A 27950-nucleotide genomic window follows, 5' to 3' on the forward strand; every position below is an offset into this window, starting at 1 on the left:
TACTGCATACCTGTTTAGGTAAGCAAAAGTGTTTTTAGCAGCAAACAGTGACGTTCATAGGAGTTCCTCTGCCCACTATGGAGTGAAGTTAATGACATGCAGGCCACAGTGCAGCCTGCCTCCCGCCCACACACAAGCTGCCGCTGAATGTTGCTTGTTGCTTGTGTCACGTCCATTGACGAGTATGTGTGTGTGTGTGAGTGTGTGTGAGTGTGTGTGTGTGTGTGTGTGTAAGCTGCAGAGAGCTGAGCACCAGTGAGGCAAGCACAGTGATCAGATGCTCCCATCGAGGAGGACGCAGATGGACAGCTTAGTGCAGCCTCTCGTCGCCCAATACCTCGCCATGGGCTGTCAATCAAAAGTCAACAACAAAAGTGAAAGTATACCCACGGACAACAAGGGCAAAGATGATGCGTGAGTTTCTAAATATTCTTATTATGTTAAATATAGTTATTTTTGCACTTATTTATATCTGTAGTACCTTTGTTTAATTTGTAATGATTCACTCTATAATATGTTTAATAATACTGTAAAAATGCAAGTCGAGTTTTCAGCAAAAAAAATGTTGTTTCTTTGCACCTTAAAGCAAATTCTTGTTATCATTTCCTGGTCAGCCATCAGCTTGAGCTGGATGTCCGTAATTAAGCGGTATTTCCCATTCTTAAAGGAAGGAAATGAGAACAATGCTTATCATCTCATGGGAGTTCCTTTACATAGAAATCCCCCCGTTGTACACTTTGCGTTTTTTGTGTGAGAAATATTAAGATACATTTACGTATTGAAGTATTCGACAAAATACTGATTGTTATACAGTAAGTGAGTAACCCCCTTCATGTTTCAGCAGCCATATTTTGTTACAGTGCATCTTCTTAAGCAGGGGTCTCAAACAGGCCAAATGTGGCCCGCAGGACACTAGTTTGAGGCCCCTGCCTTGATATGAAAGTTTAATGTTAGTGCGGCCCACGCAAGTTTGATATGGATGCTGTATGGCAGGGGTCTCAAACTCAATTTACCTGGGGGCCACTGGAGCTAGGGTCTGGGCAAGGCTGGGTTTAAAAAAAAAAAAAAAAAACGCATTTATTAAAAACAGAAAAATATACAAACTTTTTCAGTGCTTTGGTTCCGATTTTCTACAATAAAAGCTCTGATAAAACATTCCACTGTTCTCAAATATCTTACTTTTTATTTTTCTGCACAAAATAGCCTTCAAGTTATTTCCTTTAAACTTAAATAGCCAAAAACTTACCACTTCCACACGGATAGGGAGGGTAACTATTAACAGTTATTTAACCTTTAACATGAACATTAATCAAACGTAATAAATTTTTCTGGGTACATGATACCATACAGCATCCATATCTAACATTAAACTTTCATATCAAGGCGGGGGCCTCAAACTAGTGTCCTGCGGGCCGCATTTGGCCCGCGGGCCGCATTTTTGAGACCCCCGCTGTATGGTATCATGTACCCAGAAAAAATTATTACGTTTAATTAATGTTCATGTTAAAGGTTAAATAACTGTTAATAGTTTTCCTCCCTATCTGTGTGGAAGTGGTAAGTTTTTGGCTATTTAAGTTTAAAGGAAATAACTTGAAGGCTACCGTTTAGGTCGCTATAGCTCTCTAGTTTGCGAGTTAGCATGTGTCTCAAGACCCTGCAGTTGCGCAATATGTTGTAAATAAAAAGTGTATAAATGTGACTATAGTCGTGTTTTGTCATGTCTACAGGGCTCTAATAATGCTTTGTTCATTTTAATCTGAAAAAAATCATTTGTCTACCCACCAACTATATGTGGTTTCTTAAGTTTTTATTATTTGCCGTTTTATTATTATTATTATATTTATTTATTTATTACTGATTGATTGATTTTCTTTATTCTTGATTTGACTTGAAAAAGTTTGTATATTTTTCTGTTTTTAATAAATGCGTTTTTTTTGGGGGGGAAACCTGATGCGGCCCAGCCTTGCCCAGACCCTAGCTCCAGTGGCCCCCAGGTAAATTGAGTTTGAGACCCCTGTTCTTAAGGGACAAAAGCATAGAAATGAAACCCGGATATGCTTTAGAGTAGCCAGTGTACAGCAGTATAAATTTACTGTTGTCTAAAAATGACAAAACAACACAGCTGTTATTGTCTAAATAGCAATAAAGTTAGTTGAAGGTTTGCATATTATAAACCATTCTACAACAAAAGAGACTTCCATTAACACCCCTGCGTTGGTGCTGACTTAAAGGAGAGTGACTCCAGGATGTGGCTCCAGGTCTAGAGTTTCCCCTCCGGGACGTCCTCAAAGGTTCCACAAACCCAGCCAGGTCCAGACCCCCACAAGTAAGCCGATGACATCTCTGGGTCACCTCACCAAGGGGGCGAGCTGGGAGGAGCTCATCCAGGCTTGTTTGCAGGCCTTTGGTAAGCCTTAAACGACCCTCCATCGAACTGTGAACCTTTTTTATGTTTGGATGTTCATTCATTCATTTTCGCGGGGGGTGCTGGAGCCTATCCCAGCTGGCGGGGTACACCCTGGACTGGTGGCCAGCCAATCACAGGGCACATATAGACAAACAACCATTCACACTCACATTCATACCTATGGACAATTTGGATTTGTCAATTAACCTAGCATGTTTTTGGAATGTGGACGAGGCAATTTACCTTTCTGCAGACCCGTCAACCATCCCGTCACATGTTTTGCCCTTCTTTCCCGTTGCTCGACCATTTAAATAGGTTTACATAAATTTGTGTCAGCTTAGAAAGAAAGCTAAAATCATCACACTGCGACTTAACACTCAAAGAGTAGTTATGAAATATACAAGACAAGTATGCACGGGGAGAACACACAGAGATGGCCGAGGGTGGAATCGAACTCGGGTCTCATATTCTATTTATATTGAGACATTCGTTCATTCATTCATTTTCTACCGTTTATCCACATGTCCAAAAGGAGTAGGAAGAAGCAAAGCTTATTAAATCCTACCCCTCCATCTGGTACTTTTACAATCAGTAACTGTTACATTTGTTCACTTCCTGCTTTCCTAAAAATAATTTAATTTTATTTAGTTGTATTTTTTTAATTAAAAAAATTTTTTTTTACATTTTTAATTTTTTTTTGCAATTTTTAAAAATGGTTTTATTTCATTTGAACATGCATCAGATTACAATTGAATGCATCACATAATCAGTTCACAGTTCCACATGTCCAAAAGGAGTAGGAAGAAGCAAAGCTTATTAAATCCTACCCCTCCATCTGGTACTTTTACAATCAGTAACTGTTACATTTGTTCACTTCCTGCTTTCCTAAAAATAATTTAATTTTATTTAATTGTATTTTTTTAATTACAATTTTTTTTTTACATTTAAAATTTTTTTTTGCAATTTTTTAAAATGGTTTTATTTCATTTGAACATGCATCAGATTACAATTGAATGCATCACATAATCAGTTCACAGTTCCACATGTCCAAAAGGAGTAGGAAGAAGCAAAGCTTATTAAATCCTACCCCTCCATCTGGTACTTTTACAATCAGTAACTGTTACATTTGTTCACTTCCTGCTTTCCAAAAAATAATTTAATTTTATTTAATTGTATTTTTTTAATTAAAATTTCTTTTTTAATTGTTTTAATTTTTTTTTTTATTTTTTTTTATGGTTTTATTTCATTTGAAAATGCATCAGATTACAATTGAATGCATCACATAATCAGTTCACAGTTCCACATGTCCAAAAGGAGTAGGAAGAAGTCAGTAACTGTTACATTTGTTCACTTCCTGCTTTCCTAAAAATAATTGGAATTGAACCCCGGTTTCCTAGCTGTGAGGTCTGCGCGCTAACCACTCGACCACCGTGCCGCTCATGTTTGGATGTGTTTATCCTTGGTACTTAGTCAGTTGCGGGAGGTATTGATGAAACGTTGTGTACGGCCATTTGGTCGAAAAAGGCTGGAGTTTGGATCAATCAAGTGAACATAATTGGCTTCATCAAGTTGTCAGGAGAGCTCTCTGAGTTTTGGTGATTGTATTCAGGCGAGAGAAGCTTTCAAATCGCTGTTGCCTGGTTACGCAAGTGGAGCAATAGGGTAGGTGTTACAATGCACCGCACATAAAAGGACATCCTGGTAGCGTTTGGCTAGCAAAGAACCGCACACGCATATGTTTATAATATCAGTGCCAAAGTTGCTTCGACAGTATTATTACTGTTGTGCACCACGTTACCCACATCACAGGCGAACCCCCTAAGGTTCCGTCGGTCTCGGTGGCGGAATTTCAAATGCGAGCGTGCATGTGTGAGTTATTTGAAGGATTACCTGGTGGTCGCTTCAGGACCGGCTGAGCCCAAAAGGTCAATTCTCCTAACTGTGTCGTTCACATGGTGACCAGCCTTTGAAAAGCAGGGAGCTGGGAGGCATTGATCAACGGCTGCTGACATCATCACCCCCCCCCCCACCCCCTACCACTACCACCACCTGAGACCCCGCTTCTTGTTACTGTACTTCAACCAGATAATCTGTAATCTATTCCAATTTGTATTAAAACTCTAACATGTATATAAACAGTTAATTCTCATAGTAACAGCAATATTAATTTTTAATTAATACGTAATTTTTCATGGCTGCACAGCGGTCGAGTGGTTAGCGTGCAGGTCACACCTAGGAGACCCGAGTTTAATCCGGACTCCGGTTTCCTCCTAGGTTAATTGGTATGAATGTGAGTGTGAATGGTTGTTTGTCTATATGTGCCCTGTGATTGGCTGGCCACCAGTCCAGGGTGTACCCCGCCTCTCGCCGGAAGACAGCTGGGATAGGCTCCAGCACCCCCGCGACTTTTGTGAGGATAAGCGGGAGAAAATTAATGAATGAATGATTTTTTTCATGGCTGCACGGTGGTCGAGTGGTTAGCGTGCAGGTCACAGCTCGGAGACCCGAGTTCAATCCAGACTGGTCACAGTGGTTAGCGTGCAGGTCACACCTAGGAGACCCGAGTTCAATCCGGATTCCGGTTTCCTCCTAGGTTAATTGGTATGAATGTGAGTGTGAATGGTTGTTTGTCTATATGTGCAATGTGATTGGCTGGCCACCAGTCCAGGGTGTACCCCGCCTTTTCATGGCTGCACGGTGGGCGAGTGGTTAGCGTGCAGATCACAGCTTGGAGACCCGAGTTCAATCCAGACTCCGGTTTTCCTGCTAGGTTAATTAGCAACTCCAAATTGTCCATAGGTATGAATGTGAGTGTGAATGGTTGTTTGTCTATATGTGCCCTGTGATTGGCAGGCCACCAGTCCAGGGTGTACCCCGCCTCTCGCCCGACAGACAGCTGGGATAGGCTCCAGCATACCCGCGACCCTCGTGAGGATAAGCGGTATCCATATATAGACAAACACACATATAGACAAACAACCATTCACACTCACATTCATACCTATGGACAATTTGAAATTGAAACCGGAGTACCCGGAGAAAACCCACGCATGCACGGGGAGAACACGCAAACTCCACACAGAGATGGCCGAGGGTGGAATTGAACTTGGGTAATCTGTCTGTGAGGCCTGTGCGCTAACCACTCAACCACCGTGTTGCCTCACTTCTAGCATTCATTTTCTACCGCTTTTCCTCATGAGGGTTTCTGGAGCCTATCCCAGCTGTCTTCGGGCGAGAGGCAGGGTACACCCTGGACTGGTGGCCAGCCAATCACAGGGCACATATAGACAAACAACCATTCACACTCACATTCATACCTATAGACAATTTGGAGTCGCTAATTAACCTAGCATGTTTTTCGAATGTGCAATTTAACTTTCTGGCCAAGGGTGGAATTGAACCCTGGTCTCCTCGCTGTGAGGTCTGCGTGCTAACCACTAGACCACCGTGCCACCATGTAAACTATTGGTAATGGTAATCCCTTTTATGCATTAAAATGTAAAACAAGAGGACGGTTAAAGAAAACAAGGCACAGATTTTTTACCAGCTGCTGATGAATATCTAAGATAACCTTAAAAGCAGGTGTTGAACAGCGTATACAAACGGTGTCGTTTTTCCTCATTTTCCAGCCTCCAAAGAATAGTCCAAGGGGAATTTCCACGGATAGTTTACCCTGCAGTGGTCGGAAACGTGAAAACAAGGATTGGGTAATTGTTTACCTAACAGCGACGCATTACTTCCTCTTTGCCCTTTTTTTATGCCTTTATAGTACTGTTTGAGTGACACATGAAACAAATATGCTACAGCGACCCAGTAAAGTATGTGGTGCCACTGGTGAGGTCACTGGTATTGGACCGGCGATGCCTGACTGGCACCAACGGAAACACTGCACCATGCAGGATATGAGGTCTGACGTACATCTCCATAGAGAGGCTGCCTGCTTACAGATAACAAAGATTGGAAAATGTGTTGCCATGGCGTCTGAAGTCTATCCGAGGCGATAACTGCTTTCAAACTGCAATCCAAGCACCTCACGGCCCTGAACCTTTAAAGGGGGGGGGGGGGGGGGGCAGACTAACCCTGAATGAATGAAAACATTTGCTCTTGAAATGTTCATAATGTGAAACATTTGATTATATTGTCTGGTATTTAATATGCTTCCTCTTTACATATAAACACCTCACTGAAAGCGGTTTTTCTCTGAACTTAAATGGTCGGGAAAAAAGGCGTGTGTGCTATGAAATTTTTACCACAGCGCTGCTGTTGTGGGTTTTTTTTTTTTTTTTTAATCTTCAAGATTAATTTTTGTTTCTGTCTTGAGACAACCGAGATAAACAAAGATGGCAGGGTCACAAAGAGAGGAAGTGATTCAGCGTAAAGAGGAGCAAAAAGAGGAACAGAAATGGTTGTAGAGACATGCAAACGTCAAAAATCCACTCAGTCACTGAAGTCTATTCATACGATGACATATTTCATCACTTTATTATTATTATTATGTGTACACCTGTGGTTTTCCATCTAGCTTGAAATGATGTCACTGGCATGGATGACATTACTCAGCTAGTTTGACTATTTTCTACCAGGTTGCACGGCTGCACGGTGGACAAGTGTTTAGCGCGTAGACCTCGCAGCTATGACACCCGAGTTCGATTCCACCCTCGGCCATCCGTGTGTGTTCTCCCCGTGCATGCTTGTCTTGTATATTTCATAACTACCCTTTGAGTGTTAAGTCGCAGTGTGATGATTTTAGCTTTCTTTCTAAGCTGACGCAAATTTATTGTAGAGACATGCAAACGTCAAAAATCCACTCAGTCACTGAAGTCTATTCATACGATGACATATTTCATCACATTATTATTATTATTATTATTATGTGTACACCTGTGGTTTTTCCATCTAGCTTGAAATGATGTCACTGGCATGGATGACATTACTCAGCTAGTTTGACTATTTTCTACCAGGTTGCACGGTGGACAAGTGGTTAGCGCGTAGACCTCACAGCTATGACACCCGAGTTCGATTCCACCCTCGGCCATCCGTGTGTGTTCTCCCCGTGCATGCTTGTCTTGTATATTTCATAACTACCCTTTGAGTGTTAAGTCGCAGTGTGATGATTTTAGCTTTCTTTCTAAGCTGACACAAATTTATGTAAACCTATTTAAATGGTCGGGCAACGGGAAAGAAGGACAAACACGTCGTTATACCATGGAAAACGGGATGTTTGAGTCTAAAAATCTGAAAGCTAAAGTCATCACACTGCGACTTAACACTCAAAGGGTAATAATGAAATATACAAGACAAGTATGCACGGGGAGAACACACAGAGATGGCCGAGGGTGGAATCGAACTTGGGTGTCAAGTACCAATCCTTCATTAATTTTCTACCGCTTATCCTCACGAGGGTCGCGGGTATGCTGGAGCCTATCCCAGCTGTCTTTGGGGCGAGAGGCGGGGTACACCCGGGACTGGTGGCCAGCCAATCACAGGGCACATATAGACAAACAACCATTCACACTCACATTCATACCTATGGACAATTTGGAGTCGCTAATTAACCTAGCATGTTTTTGGAATGTGGGAGGAAACCGGGGTAAACCCGGAGAAAACCCACGCATGAAAACTCCACACAGAGATGGCCGAGGGTGGAATCGAACCCCGGGTCTCCTAGCTGTGAGGCCTGTGCGCTAACCACTCGACCACCGACCACCAGCCTGATGTAGTTATTATTAAAGCAAATTATTTTATTTTGTATTTTGAACACATGTAATTGTACAATTGGAAACCAAATGCCTATTTATGGATGCCAAAATAATCATGTTTATGGTGATTTGGAACGTGGATATGGATAGCTACGGTGTGCTTCTGCTGCATGCAAATGACAGGAATACTCATAACACCTTCTAAACGTAGATATGATGAATCATACTGTTTCTGTCTTGGTGAAATATGGCTCAACATGAGCTGTTGGACTTTCCTTTTTTTTTTTTTTTTCACTCTTTTCTGTCACTATTTCCTGTTCTGTGCTCTTATTTTGTTATTGCTTTTTCCTGTCCTGTCTGGCGCCAGACCTTTTCTCGCAATATTTGCGAGTTGCGTTCACAACTCCCCTCTTATCAGAGTGAAAAGTACTTTATTCGTCACTCAGTGGGTAAATTTGTATTGCACAGCAGTACAGAGTCAGTTAAGCAGTACAAAATACACAATATAGAAAAATAAACAATATAAACAACCCAAGTATTAACAAAAATTAACAGTTTTTCCCAGAGTTACGTATATACAATACAGTATGTAGGTAATATGAAACAAGATGAGATATATGACCAGTCTATACACTGAGATCTTGTTAGAGAGTTAATATGAGGCATTATGGAAATACTTCACATAGGACTTAGTATATTGCATTTAGAGCCCTTAATATTGCACATGGAGGTTGATCAGATATTGCACAGTAAATGGGGTCTGGAGTAACTATACTGACTATAAAAGAGGATTACACAAGTATTACAAGTACAGTAAAGTCTCGTTATATCGATATTCTCGGGAGTCGGAAAAAATAGCGATATAACCGGACTATCCATATATCCGATCCTGCGCCGAACTGCATTAAAAGTGGGCGGATCTTTGATATGGCATGTAATTTTCTCCTTGAGTTCATGGATTGCGTATCTAGCATGCTTTTGTACTACAGTAAATAAAAATAAACTTACGCTGTAGTGATTACCGGTTACCGGGACATAATTCACCCCGGAACTATCGATAGGGAAGGCGTTGCCACCCGGAGGGGTAGGCGCGAGGGACGGGTGTTTTCCGCTGTGTGTGCTGCACTCTGGTGGTGGAAGTGTGAAAAATAAAGTTGACTGGAAGCAGCGGTCGCCGTGTTCTTTTTTGGTATTGAAATCCTTAAGCGAAGATTGATTTAAGCTGCTTTTGTATCGATAGAAGCAGACCAAATTGGCTGGCGGGAGATGAAAAGGGCATCGTAGTAACCGGATTATCATAATAACCGGGTATCGTACTAACTGAGCTAATTATATCATAAAAGACTAGAAATTTGCCGTGAAATGAAAATAGTATCGTAATAAGTAGTAATTCATTTTAACCGATATCGATATAACGAGACTTTACTGTATTGAAGTATTACTTCATACCATGCCAGACAGGAAACAGAAATAACAAAATAAATCGGGAAATACTGACTAACAATCTTGACAATCACTTCGCCTTTATTGTGATTATTTACACTGACTAACTTCATCGTCTTTCCCTCCAGATTCAGACGGCTCCGTATGGCAACGCAGCCACTTATTGAACATCACCCTGACCATGCATCGTCTCCTCATCTCCTCCAGCGATCTGCTGGATAAGCTCACTGCTTTATATCCTTCAAGCGACGTAAACGTAAATCCTTCATCGATATCACACTTGCTTCAGACAAATTGCATATTGAGCCGTGTGCTACACTTTTTTTGGTTGTCAAGAGCAACAGGCAATTAATCCCAGTGTACTTGCTCACAATGTAGGCTGGAGGCAATTTTCAGTCTCTTTTTTTGCAAGTTAAGTTTCAAATCAATATGACAGCGACAATACCAAACAATATATGTATTTTTTTTTTTTACCAAATTGGGTTTCGAGTTCAAGACAAGATGGAGCCTATCCTTGTGTACTTTGTGCTGACATAATTGACCGAAAAATAACATTAAGGCACGTTCAGTTGCAGGAATAGTTCATAACATTTGTTGATAATCAAAATCCTATTTATAATGACACATTCATTCATTCATTCATTTTCTACCGCTTATCCGCTTATAGTTGTCTTTGTCAGCCAATCACAGGGCACATATAGACAAACAACCATTCACACTCACATTCATACCTATGGACAATTTGGAGTCGCTAATTAACCTAGCATGTTTTTGGAATGTGGGAGGAAACCGGAGTACCCGGAGAAAACCCACGCATGCACGGGGAGAACATGCAAACGCCACACAGAGATAGCAGAGGGTGGAATTGAACTCGGGTCTCCTAGCTGTGAGGCCTGCGTGCTAACCACTCGACCGCCGTGCAGCCTTGATGTCTGTTATTATTCATTCATTCATTCATTTTATACCGCTTATCCTCACAAGGGTCGCGCGGGGGTGCTGGAGCCTATCCCGGCTCTTGGGGCGAGAGGCGGGGTACACCCTGGACTGGTGGCCAGCCAATCAAATTTTTATATATATTTTTTTAATGGTTTTATTTCATTTGTTCACTTCCTGCTTTCGTAAAAATAATTTAATTTTATTTGATTGTATTTTTTTCATTAATTTTTTTTTTAATTTTTTCAAGTTTTTTTTAATTTTTTTTAATGGTTTTATTTCATTTGAACATGCATCAGATTACAATTGAATGCATCCCATAATCAGTTCCCAGTTCCACATGTCCAAAAGGAGTAGGAAGAAGCAAAGCTTATTAAATCCTACCCCTCCATCTGGTACTTTTACAATCACTAACTGTTACATTTGTTCACTTCCTGCTTTCCTAATATAATTTTATTTTATTGTATTTTTTTAATTTTTAATTTTTTTTAATGGTTTTATTTCATTTGAACATGCATCAGATTACAATTGAATGCATCACATAATCAGTTCACAGTTCCACATGTCCAAAAGGAGTAGGAAGAAGCAAAGCTTATTAAATCTTACCCCCTCCATCTGGTACTTTTACAATCAGTAACTGTTACATTTGTTCACTTCCTGCTTCCCTAATATTATTTAATTTTATTTAATTGTATTTTTTAATTTAAAAAATGTTTTTAATTTTTTAAATTTTTTAATGGTTTTATTTCATTTGCAAATGCATCAGATTACAATTGAATGCATCCCATAATCAGTTCACAGTTCCACATGTCCAAAAGGAGTAGGAAGAAGCAAAGCTTATTAAATCCTACCCCTCCATCTGGTACTTTTACAATCAGTAACTGTTACATTTGTTCACTTCCTGCTTTCCATAATACAGTTTAAGGTTTTAAAATTTTTTTTTTTTTTTTTTTTTAATAATGCACCTCGTACCGAAGTATAAAGTGATATGACCATCTAATGACATAATGGGTAAATATAAGACCATTCATTGCATTTTTACCTGACTTCGGCTGGTGGTATTGAAACAGTCCAAATGGTGTGCATACTGTAACACAACATTATGTATTTTGTCAACATCTCTTCCGGTCCGTGGATCTCACGCATTCACAAAGCCCGAGTCTGTTAATCATTGTTTTCTCTCTGGTGTGGATGAGACGCTTTCATTTCCCCTACGCTCACAAAACAACGCACGCATCTTGTTACATCGCTTCTTACGACCGAAGTGGTGGGCTTTTAATCTCGGCTTTCTATTCAGGAAACAGCGGTGGCCTCACAAAGCCTCTCAGAGGAGTGCACTGGCTTAGCGAGCAGCCTCGGGGTTTCAGGTGTTAATTACCTCTGTTCTTTTCACACACACACACACACACACACACACACACACACACACATACACGAGTCCTCTTCAGCTATATATAAACACGTCTACAGCTTAAAGAGGCGCCTGCTCGAAAAAAAAAAAAAAACATACGTCACAGCATACAATACCTTACCCTCTTTGCTATTTTTACACCTCTCATTCGGGGCTGCAGACCCAAAAGGAGGAGACCCAGGCCATTAGGAACCTTCGGTATCACGGTCTGGCTCTGGGATTGCGTGGGCACGTCTTCTTGCTCCTATGACGCAATGAGGCTTTTTATGTGCATCACGTTAAGATGATTCCTGCCACATCGGAACCGTGGTGTCAGTCCATTGATTCATCAGGGGTGACTCTCAGATCACACTTTGGTTTGGTTTGTTTTTTTGGGTATACAGAATGATTAACCCAAAAGTATGCAACCGGGACGATATCAAAGCAAGACTATTACTGCACACTGTAAAAAGTATACTTGATTTGATTATTTACACCAGGGGTCTGAAACTCAATTTACTTGGGGACCACTGGAGCTAGGGTCTGGGCGAGGCTGGGCCGCATCAGGTTTTCCTAAAAAAAAAAAAAAAAAAAAAACGCATTTATTAAAAACAGAAAAATGAATAAACTTTGCTTTGGTTCCGATTTTCTACAATAAAAGCTCTGATAAAAAATTCCACTGTTCTCAAATATCTTACTTTTTATTTTTCTACACAAAATAAGATGAAAAATAAATAAACAAATCAAGAATAAAGAAAATCAATCAATCAGTAATAAATACATAAATATAATAATACTAATAAAAACTTAAGAAACCACATATAGTTGGTGGGTAGACAAATTATTTTTTTCAGATTAAAATGAACAAAGCATTATTAGAGCCCTGTAGACATGACAAAACACGACTATAGTCACATTTATACTCTTTTTATTTACAACATATTGCGCAACTGCAGGGTCTTGAGACACATGCTAACTCGCAAACTAGAGAGCTAGCGACCTAAACGGTAGCCTTCAAGTTATTTCCTTTCAACTTAAATAGCCAAAAACTTACCACTTCCACACGGATAGGGAGGATAACTATTAACAGTTATTTAACCTTTAACATGAACATTAATCAAACGTAATAATTTTTTCTGGGTACATGATACCATACAGCATCCATATCAAACTTGCGCGGGCCGCACTAACATTAAACTTTCAAACTAGTGTCCTGCGGGCCACATTTGGCCCGCGGGCCATGTGTTTGAGACCCCTGCCATACAGCATCCATATCAAACTTGCGTGGGCCGCACTAACATTAAACTTTCATATCAAGGCGGGGGCCTCAAACTAGTGTCCTGCGGACCACATTTGACCCGCGGGCCGTGTGTTTAAGACCCCTGCCATACAGCATCCATATCAAACTTGCGTGGGCCGCACTAACATTAAACTTTCATATCAAGGCGGGGGCCTCAAACTAGTGTCCTGCGGGCCACATTTGGCCCGCGGGCCATGTGTTTGACACCCCTGCCATACAGCATCCATATCAAACTTGCGCGGGCCGCACTAACATTAAACTTTCATATCAAGGCGGGGGCCTCAAACTAGTGTCCTGTGGGCCACATTAGACCCGCGGGCCGTGTGTTTAAGACCCCTGCCATACAGCATCCATATCAAACTTGCGCGGGCCGCACTAACATTAAACTTTCATATCAAGGCGGGGGCCTCAAACTAGTGCCCTGCGGGCCACATTTGACCCGCGGGCCGTGTGTTTGAGACCCTTGCCATACAGCATCCATATCAAACTTGCGCGGGCCGCACGGACATTAAACTTTCAAACTAGTGTCCTGCGGGCCACATTTGGCCCGCGGGCCGTGTGTTTGAGACCCCTGCCATACAGCATCCATATCAAACTTGCGCGGGCCGCACTAACATTAAACTTTCATATCAAGGCGGGGGACTCAAACTAGTGTCCTGCGGGCCACATTTGACCCGCGGGCCGTGTGTTTGAGACCCCTGCCATACAGCATCCATATCAAACTTGCGCGGGCCGCAACTAACATTAAACTTTCATATCAAGGCGGGGGCCTCAAACTAGTGCCCTGCGGACCACATTTGGCTCGCGGGCCGCGTGTTTGGGACCCCTGATTTACACTATTTGTTCCTTTTGTTGGTATTAATCAGCATTTGTTCAGCAGTAAATGAGACTGTGTTTTGTACATTTTGTTATCATCTGTATTCTACAGTGATTCACTGTTTGGTTTCATGCAGTTCATCCTCCTACATTACCAAATGTCATTTCGGTGCGCCTTGGAGTTGCTTGTTATTCATGTGCAGTGTGGATAAAATAAATTAAATCACATTTTAACAACCATTTTTTTAGCAATTGTTTAGAATCCTTACTTCCTTAATAAACGTTTACATTTAAAAGAGCCATGGACAACGAGCAGCCAGCAGAGTGCCAAAGGATATGCTACCTCATCAGGTATATTTAATATTTACGTTTTCTGATTGGAGATTTGCATTTGTAACATTACATCATCTCTGACCTCCATACAGGCACTGGATTCAGGAATTCTGGATGATGTTCAGGTTGCACCACAGCTTGTCAGACAGCTTGGATCAGCTCCGGGATTTGATCATGGAGCAGGGACAGGAGCATCTCTGCTCTCTTCTAGAGACCAAATGGATGTAAGTGTTACTGTGGGACCAGCTGTCAACTGATGAACATGACTCCCGGATCAGTCAGGACAAAAACTCAATTCAGTCACGATCACAAAAAAAAAAACACTTATGGAAAGTGAAGGCACCCGTGTTAAAATAGCAGGCTGCAAGTCAATTAACCTAGCATGTTTTTGGAATGTGGGAGGAAACCGGAGTACCCGGAGAAAACCCACGCATGCACAGGGAGAACATGTCAACTCCACACAGAGATGGCCGAACGTGGGATTGAACTCGGGTCTCCCAGCTGTGAGGTCTGCACGCTAACCACTTGACCCAGGCTGCAAGTGTTAAACTAAAACTTAATAATAACCAATGTTTAAGCTGCACATGTCCACATCATAAGCATGGAAAGAAAGCTAAAATCATCACACTGCGACTTAACACTCAAAGGGTAGTTATGAAATATACAAGACAAGTACCAATACTAGTTAAAAAAAAAGAGCATTTTAACTAACATTTTACCCGGAGAAAACACATGCATGCACGGGAGAACATGCAAACTCCACACAGAGATGGCCGAACGTGGGATTGAACTCGGGTCTCCCAGCTGTGAGGTCTGCACGCTAACCACTTGACCCAGGCTGCAAGTGTTAAACTAAAACTTAATAATAACCAATGTTTAAGCTGCACATGTCCACATCATAAGCATGGAAAGAAAGCTAAAATCATCACACTGCGACTTAACACTCAAAGGGTAGTTATGAAATATACAAGACAAGTACCAATACTAGTTTAAAAAAAAGAGCATTTTAACTAACATTTTACCCGGAGAAAAAACATGCATGCACGGGAGAACATGCAAACTCCACACAGAGATGGCCGAAGGTGGGATTGAACTCGGGTCTCCCAGCTGTGAGGTCTGCACGCTAACCACTTGACCCAGGCTGCAAGTGTTAAACTAAAACTTAATAATAACCAATGTTTAAGCTGCACATGTCCACATCATAAGCATGGAAAGAAAGCTAAAATCATCACACTGCGACTTAACACTCAAAGGGTAGTTATGAAATATACAAGACAAGTACCAATACTAGTTTAAAAAAAGAGCATTTTAACTAACATTTTACCCGGAGAAAACACATGCATGCACGGGAGAACATGCAAACTCCACACAGAGATGGCCAAAGGTGGGATTGAACTCGGGTCTCCCAGCTGTGAGGTATGCGCGCTAACCACTTGACCCAGAATGCAAGTGTTGAAAGAAAGCTAAAATCATCACACTGCGACTTAACACTCAAAGGGTAGTTATGAAATATACAAGACAAGTACCAATCATTCATTTTCTACCGCTTATCCTCACAAGGGTTGCGGGTGGTGCTGGAGCCTATCCCAGCGAGAGGCGGGGTACACCCTGGACTGGTGGCCAGCCAATCACAGCGCACATATAGACAAACAACCATTCACACTCACATTCATACCTATGGACAATTTGTCTATATGTGCCCTGTGATTGGCTGTCCACCAACCAGTCCAGAGTGTACCCCGCCTCTCTCCCAATGACAACTGGGATAGGCTCCAGCACCACCCACGACCCTCGTGAGGATAAGCGGTTGAAAATTAATGAAGGATTGGGACTTGTCTTGTATATTTCATAACTACCCTTTGAGTGTTAAGTCGCAGTGTGATGATTTTAGCTTTCTTTCTAAGCTGACACCGTGAGTCGGTGAACAATTTCCCATGGGTTGATCTTATCTGTTCAGGTTACACGGCTGCACAGCGGTCAAGTGGTTAACGCGCAGACCTCACAGCTATGAGACCCGAGTTCGATTCCACCCTCGGCCATCTCTGTGTGTTCTCCCCGTGCATACTTGTCTTGTATATTTCATAACTACCCTTTGAGTGTTAAGTCGCAGTGTGATGATTTTAGCTTTCTTTCTAAGCTGACACAAATTTATGTAAACCTATTTAAATGGTCGAGCAACGGGAAAGAAGGGCAAAACATGTCGTTTTCCCAGGGAAAACGGGATGGTTGACGGGTCTGCTGAAAAGTAAATAGCCTCGTCCACATTCCAAAAACATGCTAGTTTAATTGACGAATCCAAATTGTCCATAGGTATGAATGTGAGTGTGAATGGTTGTTTGTCTAAATGTGCCCTGTGATTGGCTGGCCACCAACCAGTCCAGAGTGTACCCCGCCTCTCTCCCAAAGACAACTGGGATAGACTCCAGCACCACCCACGACCCTCGTGAGGATAAGCGGTAGAAAATGAATAAATGAATGTTTTCCTAGAGGGGCTGCATGGTGTTCGAGTGGTTAGCGCACAGGCCTCACAGCTAAAAAACCCAAGTTCAATTCCACCCTCTGTGTGGAGTTTGAATGTTCTCCTCATCATTCCCCATTTCCTCCCACATTCCAAAAACATGTTAGGTTAATTAGCGACTCCAAATTGTCCATAGGTATGAATGTGAGTGTGAATGGTTGTTTGTCTATATGTGCCCTGTGATTGGCTGGCCACCAACCAAGCCTCTCTCTCAAAGACAACTAGGATAGGCTCCAGCACCACCCGCGACCCTCGTGAGGATAAGCGGTAGAAAATTAATGAAGGATTGGTACTTGTCTTGTATATTTCATAAGTACCCTTTGAGTGTTAAGTCGCAGTGTGATGATTTTAGATGATTTTTTTTTCTTTCTAAGCTTACACCGTGAGTCGATGAACCATTTCCCATGGGTTGATAAGCTCATTGTGAGTTTTTGTATAGCTCATGATTGGCTACTGTGAGAGAGCTGCCTGGTTGTCACAGATGGTGTCTTCTTATCATGTGGACATGTGGACGTTCCACTTATTGTGACCATTTGTGTCATTTTGTTGTAGAAACGAACGGGACTGGTCTTGGAAAGCCAGCCAGAAGATCAAAGCTAACAGCAGCAAAAAGAGGAAGGTTTCTCTTCTTTTTGACCACCTGGAACCCATCGAACTGGCCGAACATCTCACCTTCCTGGAGTTTAAATCATTCTGCAGAATATCAGTGAGTCTATCTCTATTTGTTCTTCTTCTTTGTGAGGCATACGGTATTTCCTGCCAAAGGAAATGCCTTGCAGTGTTGTGTGTGTGTGTGTGTGTGTGTGTGTGCGTTTTGTTACTGACTGTCTCTGTTATCGCCACAAGTTTGTAGACTATCAGAAATACATCCGCAACTGCTGCATGAAGGACATCCCCTTGATGGAACGTTCCATCGCGCTGTGTAATGGTGTCTCCCAGTGGGTGCAGCTGATGGTGCTGAGCAGGCCGACGGCTCAGCTGAGAGCTGAGGTGTTCACCAAGTTCATCCATGTGGCACAGGTGAAGCTTTAGTCATCTCGTTGCTGATTTTATAGATTTGTTTCAGTCGGTTTTCATAACAATGATAATAATATTAATACTTTTTATTTAATAGTTGCCTATCAGGGTTGGAAAATTCCCTGAAAAGTTGCAAATTTAGGCTCCGTTTCCACTTGAAGGAAATTAATGGATGGTGGAATAAACTGTAATAAACAATAATAAAATCACAGGGCACATATAGACAAACAACCATTCACACTCACATTCATACCTATGGATAATTTGGAGTCGCTAATTAACCTAGCATGTTTTTTGGAATGTGGGAGGAAACCTGGAGTACCCGAAGAAAACTCACGCATGCACGGCGGAGAGCATACAAACTCCACACAGAGATGGCCGAAGGTGGGGATTGAACTCGGGTCTCCCAGCTGTGAGGTCTGCGCGCTAACCACTTGACCCAGGCTGCAAGTGTTAAACTAAAACTTAATAAGAACCGATGTTTAAGCTACGCATGTCCACATCATAAGAAGACAGCATAAATAGCCAAAAACTTACCACTTCCACACGGATAGGGAGGATAACTATTAACAGATATTTAACCTTTAACATGAACATTAATCAAACGTAATATTGTTTTCTGGGTACATGATACCATACAGCATCCATATCAAACTTGCGCGGGCCGCACTAACATTAAACTTTCATATCAAAGTTGGGGGCCTCAAATTAGTGTCCTGCGGGCCACATTTGGCCCGCGGGCCGCATGTTTGCGACCCCTAGATTAGATATTATAAAGTATATCTATCATATCTTTGTGGTCTTAATATACTTTACTCAAAAAATATCCTCATGTTTGTTTGTATTTATCAAAAAGTGGAACATTCCTGGTCAGTTTGATTACCTCCAACTAGGGTTGTGCTGCAGTCATGTGATGCGTCGGTTCGTACCATGAAAGCGCCAGTCTGCTGCTGCTGCCGCTGCTGCTGCTGCCAACTGCTGCAAGCACAAAGCCCGTGGGGTGTGGAGACAAATTTCGCACCATAACTCTCTAGTGACAGCAGGAGTTAGAGAGCTGAGAAGAGATGGAAAAGCAAAAAAAAAAAAAAAAAAAAGTGAGAAAAGCAACAACAATTGAAGTGGTTTATGTAACGGCATATTTTTTTTTATGGATTATATAAACAAGGTTACCTGGACGTTGCAAACTATAACCACAATGACAAAGTATTGTTAAGTGAACACCGCGCCGACTGAGCATTGTTAGGTTTGTAATGGATCTCATCTTTATTGTGCCCACCAGGGTTTGCACGTCATGCACAACTACAACACATTAATGGCAGTGGTGGGAGGGCTTTGTCACAGCTCCATATCCAGACTGAAGGACACCACCTCCCATGTACCCAGTGAGGTCATCAAGGTAAAATATGTGTTCTTTTTGAAGTAGGTATTACTTTATTACTTATGGAAATGGTCAATTAAACATTAAGCAATTACTTAGTCAGTGATGGAAATAATGAACTTTTTTCAGTAACGGGTAATCTAACTAATTACTTTTATCGCCGTTTCCATTTTCGACACCTCGTTACTGCACTTTACTGAAGCCACCTACAAATAGCCAATCAGAACTTGAGTGGGCGGGTGTTTAGAGCACATAACCAATGAGGATTGGCTCAGGTTTTAGTAAAATTGCGTCTTCAGCCAATCAGAGAACTTAAGTGGGCGGGTGTTTAGAGCACATAAGCAATGAGGATTGGCTCAGGTTTTAATAAAATTGCGTCTTCAGCCAATCAGAGAACTTAAGTAGGCGGGTGTTTAGAGCACATAAGCGATGATGATTGGCTAAAGTTTTAGTAAAATTGCGTCTTCAGCCAATAAGAGAACTTGAGTGGGTGGGTGTTTCGAGCACATAAGCAATGAAGATTGGCTCAGGTTTTAGTAAAATTGCATCATCAGCCAATAAGAGAACTTAAGTGGGCGGGTGTTTAGAACACATAAGCAATGAGGATTGGCTAATGTTTAGTAAAATTGCGTCTTCAGCCAATCAGAGAACTTGGGTGGGCGGGTGTTTAGAGCACATCCGGGTGGGTGCCGGGTAGTAGATACAGCATAGCTAAAGATGGCGAACGAAGAGGACTCTAGTGAGAAGACAGCCTTGGCCAAATGGCGGCACTACTACTTTAAGCTCGTTAAATTCAAAGGTAAAAATATACACGTCGAATGTATATTATGTCCCCGAAAAAAAACTTTATCCACGTCTTGTGTGAGCCACTCAAACCGACAGAAACACCTGTTGACTGTAATAAAGTCAAAGGGAGGTGTAGTAGGGGCGAGTAATGCAATAGTTACTTTTACTGGTAATTAATTACTTTTGTAGTGGAGTAGCTCAGTTAGCAACTCAGTTACTTTTTTAGAGCAGTTACTAGTAACTATAATTACTTTTTTTAAAGTAATGTGCCCAACATTGGTCTTAGTTTGTTATGTCTTGTGTATTCCTTGTACTCGAGATAATGTTTGCGCCCCATGTCAACCTATGGAGTGTTAAAGGAAAGTAAAATATCTCCCTCCTTCTTCTCAGGTGTTAAATGAAATGACAGATCTGCTGTCCTCCTGCCGGAACTTTGATAATTACAGACAAGCATTCAGCAGGTATACAGGTTTTAAAATCCCCATCCTGGGGGTCCACCTCAAAGACCTAATTTCAGTCAACGAGGCCATGCCGGACTATGTGGAGGACAATAAAGTGAACGTTCAGAAGCTCCAGGCACTCTACAGTCACATCAACGAGCTGATCCAGCTCCAACAGATCCCCCCCAAGCTGGACGCCAACAAAGACCTGGTCCATCTGTTGACGGTATAGTGCCCCGCACCCCCGAACGCTCTCGTGATTCACCATCTTGTTCTTGTTCAACACACATGCAGATGACTGTGTTACAACATGTGGATTGTCCGCACTCATGTGGGTGTGATGAGAGTCCAGGAGTGTGTGTGTGTGGGTGACAAAATGAGCGTGAAGGCTGTACTCGTGTGTTATCCATGTTAACCACTGAATGAGTCCTTGAAAATATGCTCTTCTCCCATGTGACATGATTTCTGTCCATGCAGCTGTCCTTGGACCTTTACTACACCGAGGATGAAATCTATGAACTCTCATACGCTCGGGAGCCCAGAAACTGTAAAGCCACTGTGAGTAATGGATGCACTTTATGTTTACAGTATAAACCTACGCTGCATATGCTCTTGCTTACAACTTTCGGTATTTTTTATCCATGCAATACAGGAGCTGTGTCAAAGATTCTGCATTAAAAAACATTATAATGCTGGGCGTAAAATGTGGTTGGAATATTTAATAATCCCCAAAAATCCACAGTTGTAGCCATGTTTACATAAGGAGTTTTCCCTCTTTCCGAATGGAATCTTTACAATCTTTCCAAAAACAATGGTATACATGGAAAGGAATATTCCATACTCTTGTCTACATGCACCGCTATAATCAAACAGAATAGTCAATGGGGCATGCCCAGTAAAGCGTAAACATCAACATCACGTGATACCGTTTTTCTTTCACTTGTTGGAATAACGTCGTATTGCGAGTTTTTCGTTCATCCAGTCTTGAAATTTAGTTTGGATCAAAAACAAACTTCCCCCAGCAGTCCAGTGCCGATTGCTGGCCTCTATTCTTGAAAACTGAACAACATCTCGAGCTGCGTGTTACGTCATATCTGAGCACATTCGCTGAAAGAACACACCCGGGATAAATTTAAACAGGAATTAAACTCGGGACATGTATATAGAAGTGTTTAGATTCCGTTACAAAGATGGCGGTAATGCACACGAAAGCTGCTTGCCAACCGCCAATAAACAACAGAAGAAGAAAAACACAACGAAAAAGAATGCACCCTGACAATTTTCCGTTTGAGCAGGTACAAGATACCTCAATCGGAATATTCCACCCCTGTGAATCTGATTATATATGGAAAAAATATACAGGAAAAAAAATTATCCCAATGGTAAGTCGAAATAACGAGATAAGAAAGTCGAAATTATGAGATACAAAATCATAATAATGATATAAAAAATAGAAATAATGAGATAACTTTGTAGAAGAGCAGCACACAGCAGCAGCTCTTTTCTCCTGTTCAGACATGGATTGTGAGTACATTGAGGAGTACTTTTAAGTGTGGGTTAACAAGTGATTAAATACTTCATTTTCTGGTGAATTCACATGGAATTGTACTAAGCAAACGCACATTGTAAAGAATTTTGAGGCATCGGAATAATAAAAGGGATGTAGCCATTTTGCCAAGTGACAAAGACGCAGTTGGTATCTCATTCTTATCTCAAAATTATGACATTATATATTGTAATTTTGATTTACCATTGGGATAATTTATTTTTTCACTGGCAGAAACGGGAAACATAATTATATGTACATTCGGATTGACACATTTCTTTCGGAATGAATTATTTGTTCTTTTTTGAACAAATAAAGCGAATGCAATTGGAATATTTGGGTCCATGTATACGTGGCCCATTCTTGTCTTTCAACTATTCATTGGTTTCCCATCAGCCATCCACCCCATCTCGACCTCCAGTGGTTGTGGACTGGGTATCAGGAGTTGCTCCTAAACCTGATCCCCGAACCATCAGCAAGCATGTGCAGAGAATGGTGGACGTAAGTCACGTGCGGATTTATTTGACGGCGGTATTGTGGTTATTGATGAACTTTCAAGCAACGTTTATTTACGTCTTCACAGTCCGTTTTTAAGAACTACGATCACGACGAGAACGGCTTCATTTCCCAGGAGGACTTTGAGAAAATTGCCGCCAGCTTCCCCTTCTCCTTCTGTGTCATGGACAAAGATAAGTGAGTGCTCGGCGGGTCCCGCGCCTACACTATGTGCAGCAAAGCGCGGTATTTGTAGTGATATATGTAGTGAGGCAACAGGAAATGTGAAGTAACTGCAAAACTAACCATAACCTCACCACTGCATGCATACCGACTTCCACTGTGCTCACAGACCACAGAAAAAAGCATGCAATCCCATTAACCTGCATAATAAATACATATGTTTACATATAATGATTTATTTAATCCTATTATTCTCCTGTTGACAGAGAGGGTCTTGTCAGTAGAGATGAGATCACGGCTTACTTCATGCGGGCTAGCGTCATCTGCTCCAAACTGGGGCTTGGCTTTGTCCACAACTTTCAGGAGACAACATACATGAAGCCCACCTTCTGTGATAACTGCTCAGGATTCGTAAGCAACACCACACACACACACATATACAGTAAAGTCTCGTTATATTGATATTCTCGGGAGTCGGAAAAAATACCGATATAACCGGACTATCCATATATCCGATCCTGCGCCGAACTGCATTAAAAGTGGGCGGATCTTTGATATGGCATGTAATTTTCTCCTTGAGTTCATGGATTGCGTATCTAGCATGCTTTTGTACTACAATACATTTTGTACTACAGTAAATAAAAATAAACTTACGCTGTAGTGATTACCGGTTACCGGGACATAATTCACCCCGGAACTATCGATAGGGAAGGTGTTGCCACCCGGAGGGGTAGGCGCGAGGGACGGGTGTTTTCCGCTGTGTGTGCTGCACTCTGGTGGTGGAAGTGTGAAAAATAAAGTTGACTGGAAGCAGCCGTTCGCCGTGTTCTTTTTTGGTATTGAAATCCTTAAGCAAAGATTGATTTAAGCTGCTTTTGTATCGATATAAGCAGACCAAATTGGCTGGCGGGAGATGAAAAGGGCATCGTAGTAACCGGATTATCATAATAACCGTGTATCGTACTAACGGAACTAATTATATCATAAAAGACTAGAAATTTGCCGGGAAATGAAAATAGTATCGTAATAAGTAGTAATTCGTTTTAACCGATATCGATATAACGAGACTTTACTGTATATAAGAAGAAGAAGAACATTTGTGCTTTAATGTCTGCATGTTCTTCATTCACAGCTGTGGGGTGTCATCAAGCAAGGCTACAGATGCAAAGGTAAGCGTTTAAATATTAGTCATGCGTTGGAGGCATTTTTTTTTTCTTTGACAATGCACCGGCGACATTGAGATTCAATACAAGCGATATATAAAATATTCTGCCTTTACAAAGATGACTGGAAGTTTTCAACGTGAAATGAAAAGGAGCCTCAGTGTGGCTGCATCATCAAAGGCATTAAAGGCATAGTCACATTTTTTTGAACATGAAGTCGTATCACATCGCCATCTGAAGTGTAGTACATCATCAGTGATTTACCCCCCCCCTAGTTTAGTTGCTGGGGCCATTTAAGTAAAGGCTTCTCAAAATGTAACAATATGCGTTCAAAAGAGTAATACCTCATAAAAAAAAAAAAATCAGACCTCACAAATCACTTTTCACCCAGACCCTAGCTCCAGTGGCCCCCAGGTAAATCGACTTTGAGACCCCTGCATTAGATGTCACGGCTAGAGTCGTGGGTGAACTAATACTCCCCGCCCGCACCGCCATACACAAGCATTTGTGCGCCTTTGCAAGTGCGCTCGCAAAGGTCTGAGAGTTGCATTTGCAGAACAAATTCAAAGAGAAGTTGGTTGTCGAGTTCCTGTTCTGACTCTGCTGTGCATTCTCAGACTGCGGGATGAATTGCCACAAGCTGTGCAAGGACCAGGTGGCCTTTGAGTGCAAGAAAAACACCAGAGTGAACAATAACGCCATCGACAGTCCCACGCCGAGCTCCACGCCTGTTACCACGGGAACCTCAGAGGGTGGGTCGGTGCACTGCACACACATCCACACTCATCGTAATCTTTACTATAAGACTTTCGCCGGGTACTCCGGTTTCCTCCCACATTCCAAAAACATGCTAGGTTAATTAGCGACTCCAAATTGTCCATAGGTATGAATGTGATTGTGAATGGTTGTTTGTCTATATGTGCCCTGTGATTGGCTGGCGACCAGTCCGGGGTGTACCCCGCCTCTCGCCCGAAGACAGCTGGGATAGGCTCCAGCACCCCCCGCGACGGTAGAAAATGAATGAATTAATGTTTTTGGTTATACTTTTGCTCAAATGGACTTAAACATGCATATTTTACAACAAGCCCAGGGCCTTTCACCCAAAGATGGCTGGGATAGGCTCCAGCATTCCCTCGTGACCCTAGTGAGGATAAGCGGCCTAGAAAAAGCATGCATGGAACTTATCAAATATGGTACGTATGGCATCCTCCCCCACCAAGGGTTACTATAAAAATTGAGTCAGGTACTTATTGGGGCTGCACGGAGGCCGAGTGGTTAGCGTGCATGCGTGGGTTTTCTCCGGGTACTCCGGTTTCCTCCCACATTCCAAAAACATGCTAGATTAATTAGCGACTCCAAATTGTCCATAGGTATGAATGTGAGTGTGAATGGTTGTTTGTCTGTATGTGCCCTGTGATTGGCTGGCCACCAGTCCAGGGTGTACCCCGCCTCTCGCCCGAAGACAGCTGGGATAGGCTCCAGCACCCCCGGCGACAGTAGAAAATGAATGAATGAATGTTTTTGGTTATACTTTTGCTCACCCAGTTGGGTAAAAACAACTTGAAATGGACTTAAACATGCATATTTTACAACAAGTCCAGGGCCTCTCATCCAAAGACAGCTGGGATAGGCTCCAGCATTCCCTCGTGACCCTAGGGAGAATAAGCTGCATAGAAAAAGGTACGAATATGGCACATATGGTATCCTCCCCCACCAAGGCTTACTATAAAAAAAACAGTCGGGTACTTGTTGGGGCTGCACGTCGCCCGAATTGTTAGCGCGCATTTGTGGGTTTTCTCTGGGTACGCTGGTTTCCTCCCACATTCCAAAAACAGCGCGCAGACCTCACAGCTATGAGACCCGAGTTCGATTGCACCCTCGGCCATCTCTGTTTGTTCTCCCCGTGCTTGCTTGTCTTGTATATATTTCATAACTACCCTTTGAGTGTTAAGTCGCAGTGTGATGATTTTAGTTTTCTTTCTAAGCTGACACAAATTTGTATAAACCTATTTAAATGGTCGAGCAACGGGAAAGAAGGGCAAAACATGTCGGTTTCCCAGGGAAAACGGGATGGTTGACGGGTCTGCTGAAAGGTAAATTGCCTCGACAACATTCCAAAAACATGCTAGTTTAATTGACGAATCGAAATTGTCCATAGGTATGAATGTGAGTGTGAATGGTTGTTTGTCTATATGTGCCCTGTGATTGGCTGGCCACCAGTCCAGGGCATACCCCGCCTCTCGCCCGAAGACAGCTGGGATAGGCTCCAGCACCACCCGCGACCCTCGTGAGGATAAGCGGTAGAAAATGAATCAATGATTGGTACTTGTCTTGTATATTTCATAACTACCCTTTGAGTGTTAAGTCGCAGTGTGATGATTTTAGCTTTCTTTCTAAGCTGACACCGTGAGTCGGTGAACAATTTCCCATGGGTTGATCTTATAGCTCTTATAGGTCATGATTGGCTACTGTCAGAGAGCCACTCCACTGTACATCTCCATCGAAGAGGCCCTGTAGCGCTAGCACATACAATCAAGCATTGCTATTATCTACCTGAAATAAAGGCAAAATGTGCTTTGCGTGATTTCACTCCATAAGGAAAAGAAGCATCGAGTTCTTTCTCGCAATGGGTGGGTGGTCCACCCCCCCCAGCTGCCTTTCATTTTCTGTAACCCTGAGGAGGCCGCCCACCTGCTTAAGAAATCTGCATTACTCAAGGCCGCTGGAGAGCATCTCCGTCTTATCACTTCTTCATTTGAGTCATTTATTGTTAGCGTGGATGATGTTTTCAGTTTGTATTAGATGTAAAAATGACTTAGCACAGGTTTAAGTTTACGTCTTCAACCGTGAGCGTCGTCTCAAGCAATAGAAAAGGTCTTCCTGTCCACTGAAAAGCTATCCAAAAAGATAAAAATACACAGAATTCACTTCATGATGTGATTATGTCCAGGTTCAGACGAATGTCCTTTCCCGTACCCGTCCGATGACAGCAAAGACTGGAGCCCAGACTCCCCGGTCTCCTCGCATTCGGGGCTAAACAGGGTCCACAGCGCCACCCAGACCGAGGGTCCTCCACTGTCCCCGGAAGCCGCTCAAACTCACCCGGCCCTGCTCGTCCCGGCCCCCGCGACCTCCCCGACGTGCCCCAGCCCGCTGCTCCAGAGGAAACAACGCCATTGTGCCAAATGGGAGAACCGAGCTTCTCTTGTGCAGAAGCCCAGCGAGCCAGAAGAAGAGGAGAATCAATCAGTCAGCGAAACCCTCCAATCAGTAAGTGTCGCGTCTCCTTTGGTACTTGAACGCACTACACATATTGGCACGTTAATTTCCTAGCGTCTTTGCCAGGAGAACCAAAGGCTCCAGAAGGCCAACGAGACACTACACAGGAAGTTGAAGGAGGCCGAACGGGAGGTGGAAATGTTAAAGACGCTGCTGGAGAGGCGCACGCTTCATCCTGTGGAGGAGGACGACTCCTTCTAGATACATCAAGTACTGTACATATACATGAAACGGGCATTTGTGGTCCGGATCTGGTTTACAGTCCAGCTAGAATACACAGTGGAACCTCCAAGGTTTGGATTTCAAGCTACATTTTCAAAAACCCTGATGCCATGAGAGATACCCGCAAATCCTTTAAGCATGTCAACTTTTTCTTTAGAAAAACTAATGTTCCTGAATCCTCCTCATCAGGTCAGCACATGGAAGACGGCGCCCTCTACTGACGTGATACTTGAAAAAAAAAAAAAACTCCTCACGCATTAAGGCGTCTACTGTTTCACAAAATGAAACCAACACCTGTAAGTCAAAAACAGCATGTTTTGTTGTTAAATAAACTTAAGTTTGCTAACAAGGAAAATCACACAGTTCCGACTCTGTTGCCGCCTTACGCAACAGTTTTAAATTCCAGTACCTATAAAACAAACGTCCTCTTCCCGGTTTCTTGGTATCCCAACTTGGAGGCTCCACTCTGCTGTATAATCATAATATCATCATAATAAAAAAAAACCAAGACAAGGTATTATCGAACTAACGAGGGTATTTACCAATCAAATGTGTCATCTGATGTTTTTGCATGTCGTTTGTCTTGTTAATAACCAAACATG

The 27950-nt window shown here is 42.3% G+C and overlaps 1 protein-coding gene across 2 annotated transcripts; it reads left to right on the forward strand.

The window, feature by feature from the left end:
- Window positions 1-44: 44 nt before the first annotated feature.
- On the forward strand, window positions 45-27948 carry LOC131140554 (RAS guanyl-releasing protein 1-like). 2 transcript variants are annotated; one of them, XM_078796050.1, is made up of 17 exons: window positions 45-414; window positions 2232-2407; window positions 9678-9783; window positions 14277-14339; window positions 14414-14545; window positions 17392-17545; window positions 17686-17859; window positions 19136-19252; window positions 20411-20686; window positions 20938-21018; window positions 22403-22507; window positions 22590-22699; window positions 22951-23095; window positions 23817-23853; window positions 24465-24599; window positions 26798-27117; window positions 27193-27948. In XM_078796050.1, the coding sequence occupies exons 1-17, from the start codon at window positions 278-280 to the stop codon at window positions 27325-27327; spliced, it is 2403 nt and encodes an 800-aa protein (XP_078652176.1). In that variant the 5' UTR covers window positions 45-277; the 3' UTR covers window positions 27328-27948. The 2 variants fall into 2 exon arrangements, with proteins under 2 accessions (XP_078652176.1, XP_078652175.1); XM_078796049.1 differs by lacking the exons at window positions 45-414; window positions 2232-2407; window positions 9678-9783 and having other exon boundaries at window positions 14283-14339; window positions 27181-27948.
- Window positions 27949-27950: the final 2 nt, after the last annotated feature.

Source organism: Doryrhamphus excisus, linkage group LG14 (genome assembly GCF_037039965.1).
Source record: "Doryrhamphus excisus strain RoL-2023G ecotype Guam linkage group LG14, RoL_Dexc_Guam_v1.1, whole genome shotgun sequence".
NCBI lineage: Eukaryota > Metazoa > Chordata > Actinopteri > Syngnathiformes > Syngnathidae > Doryrhamphus > Doryrhamphus excisus.

Coding starts and splice junctions, on each gene's coding strand:
- LOC131140554 (XM_078796050.1), top strand. CDS start 278: ATGCTCCCATCGAGGAGGACGCAGATGGACAGCTTAGTGCAGCCTCTC. Junction 22,508..22,589: donor ATGTGCAGAGAATGGTGGAC/GTAAGTCACGTG, acceptor ACGTCTTCACAG/TCCGTTTTTAAGAACTACGA. Junction 22,700..22,950: donor TGTGTCATGGACAAAGATAA/GTGAGTGCTCGG, acceptor TCCTGTTGACAG/AGAGGGTCTTGTCAGTAGAG.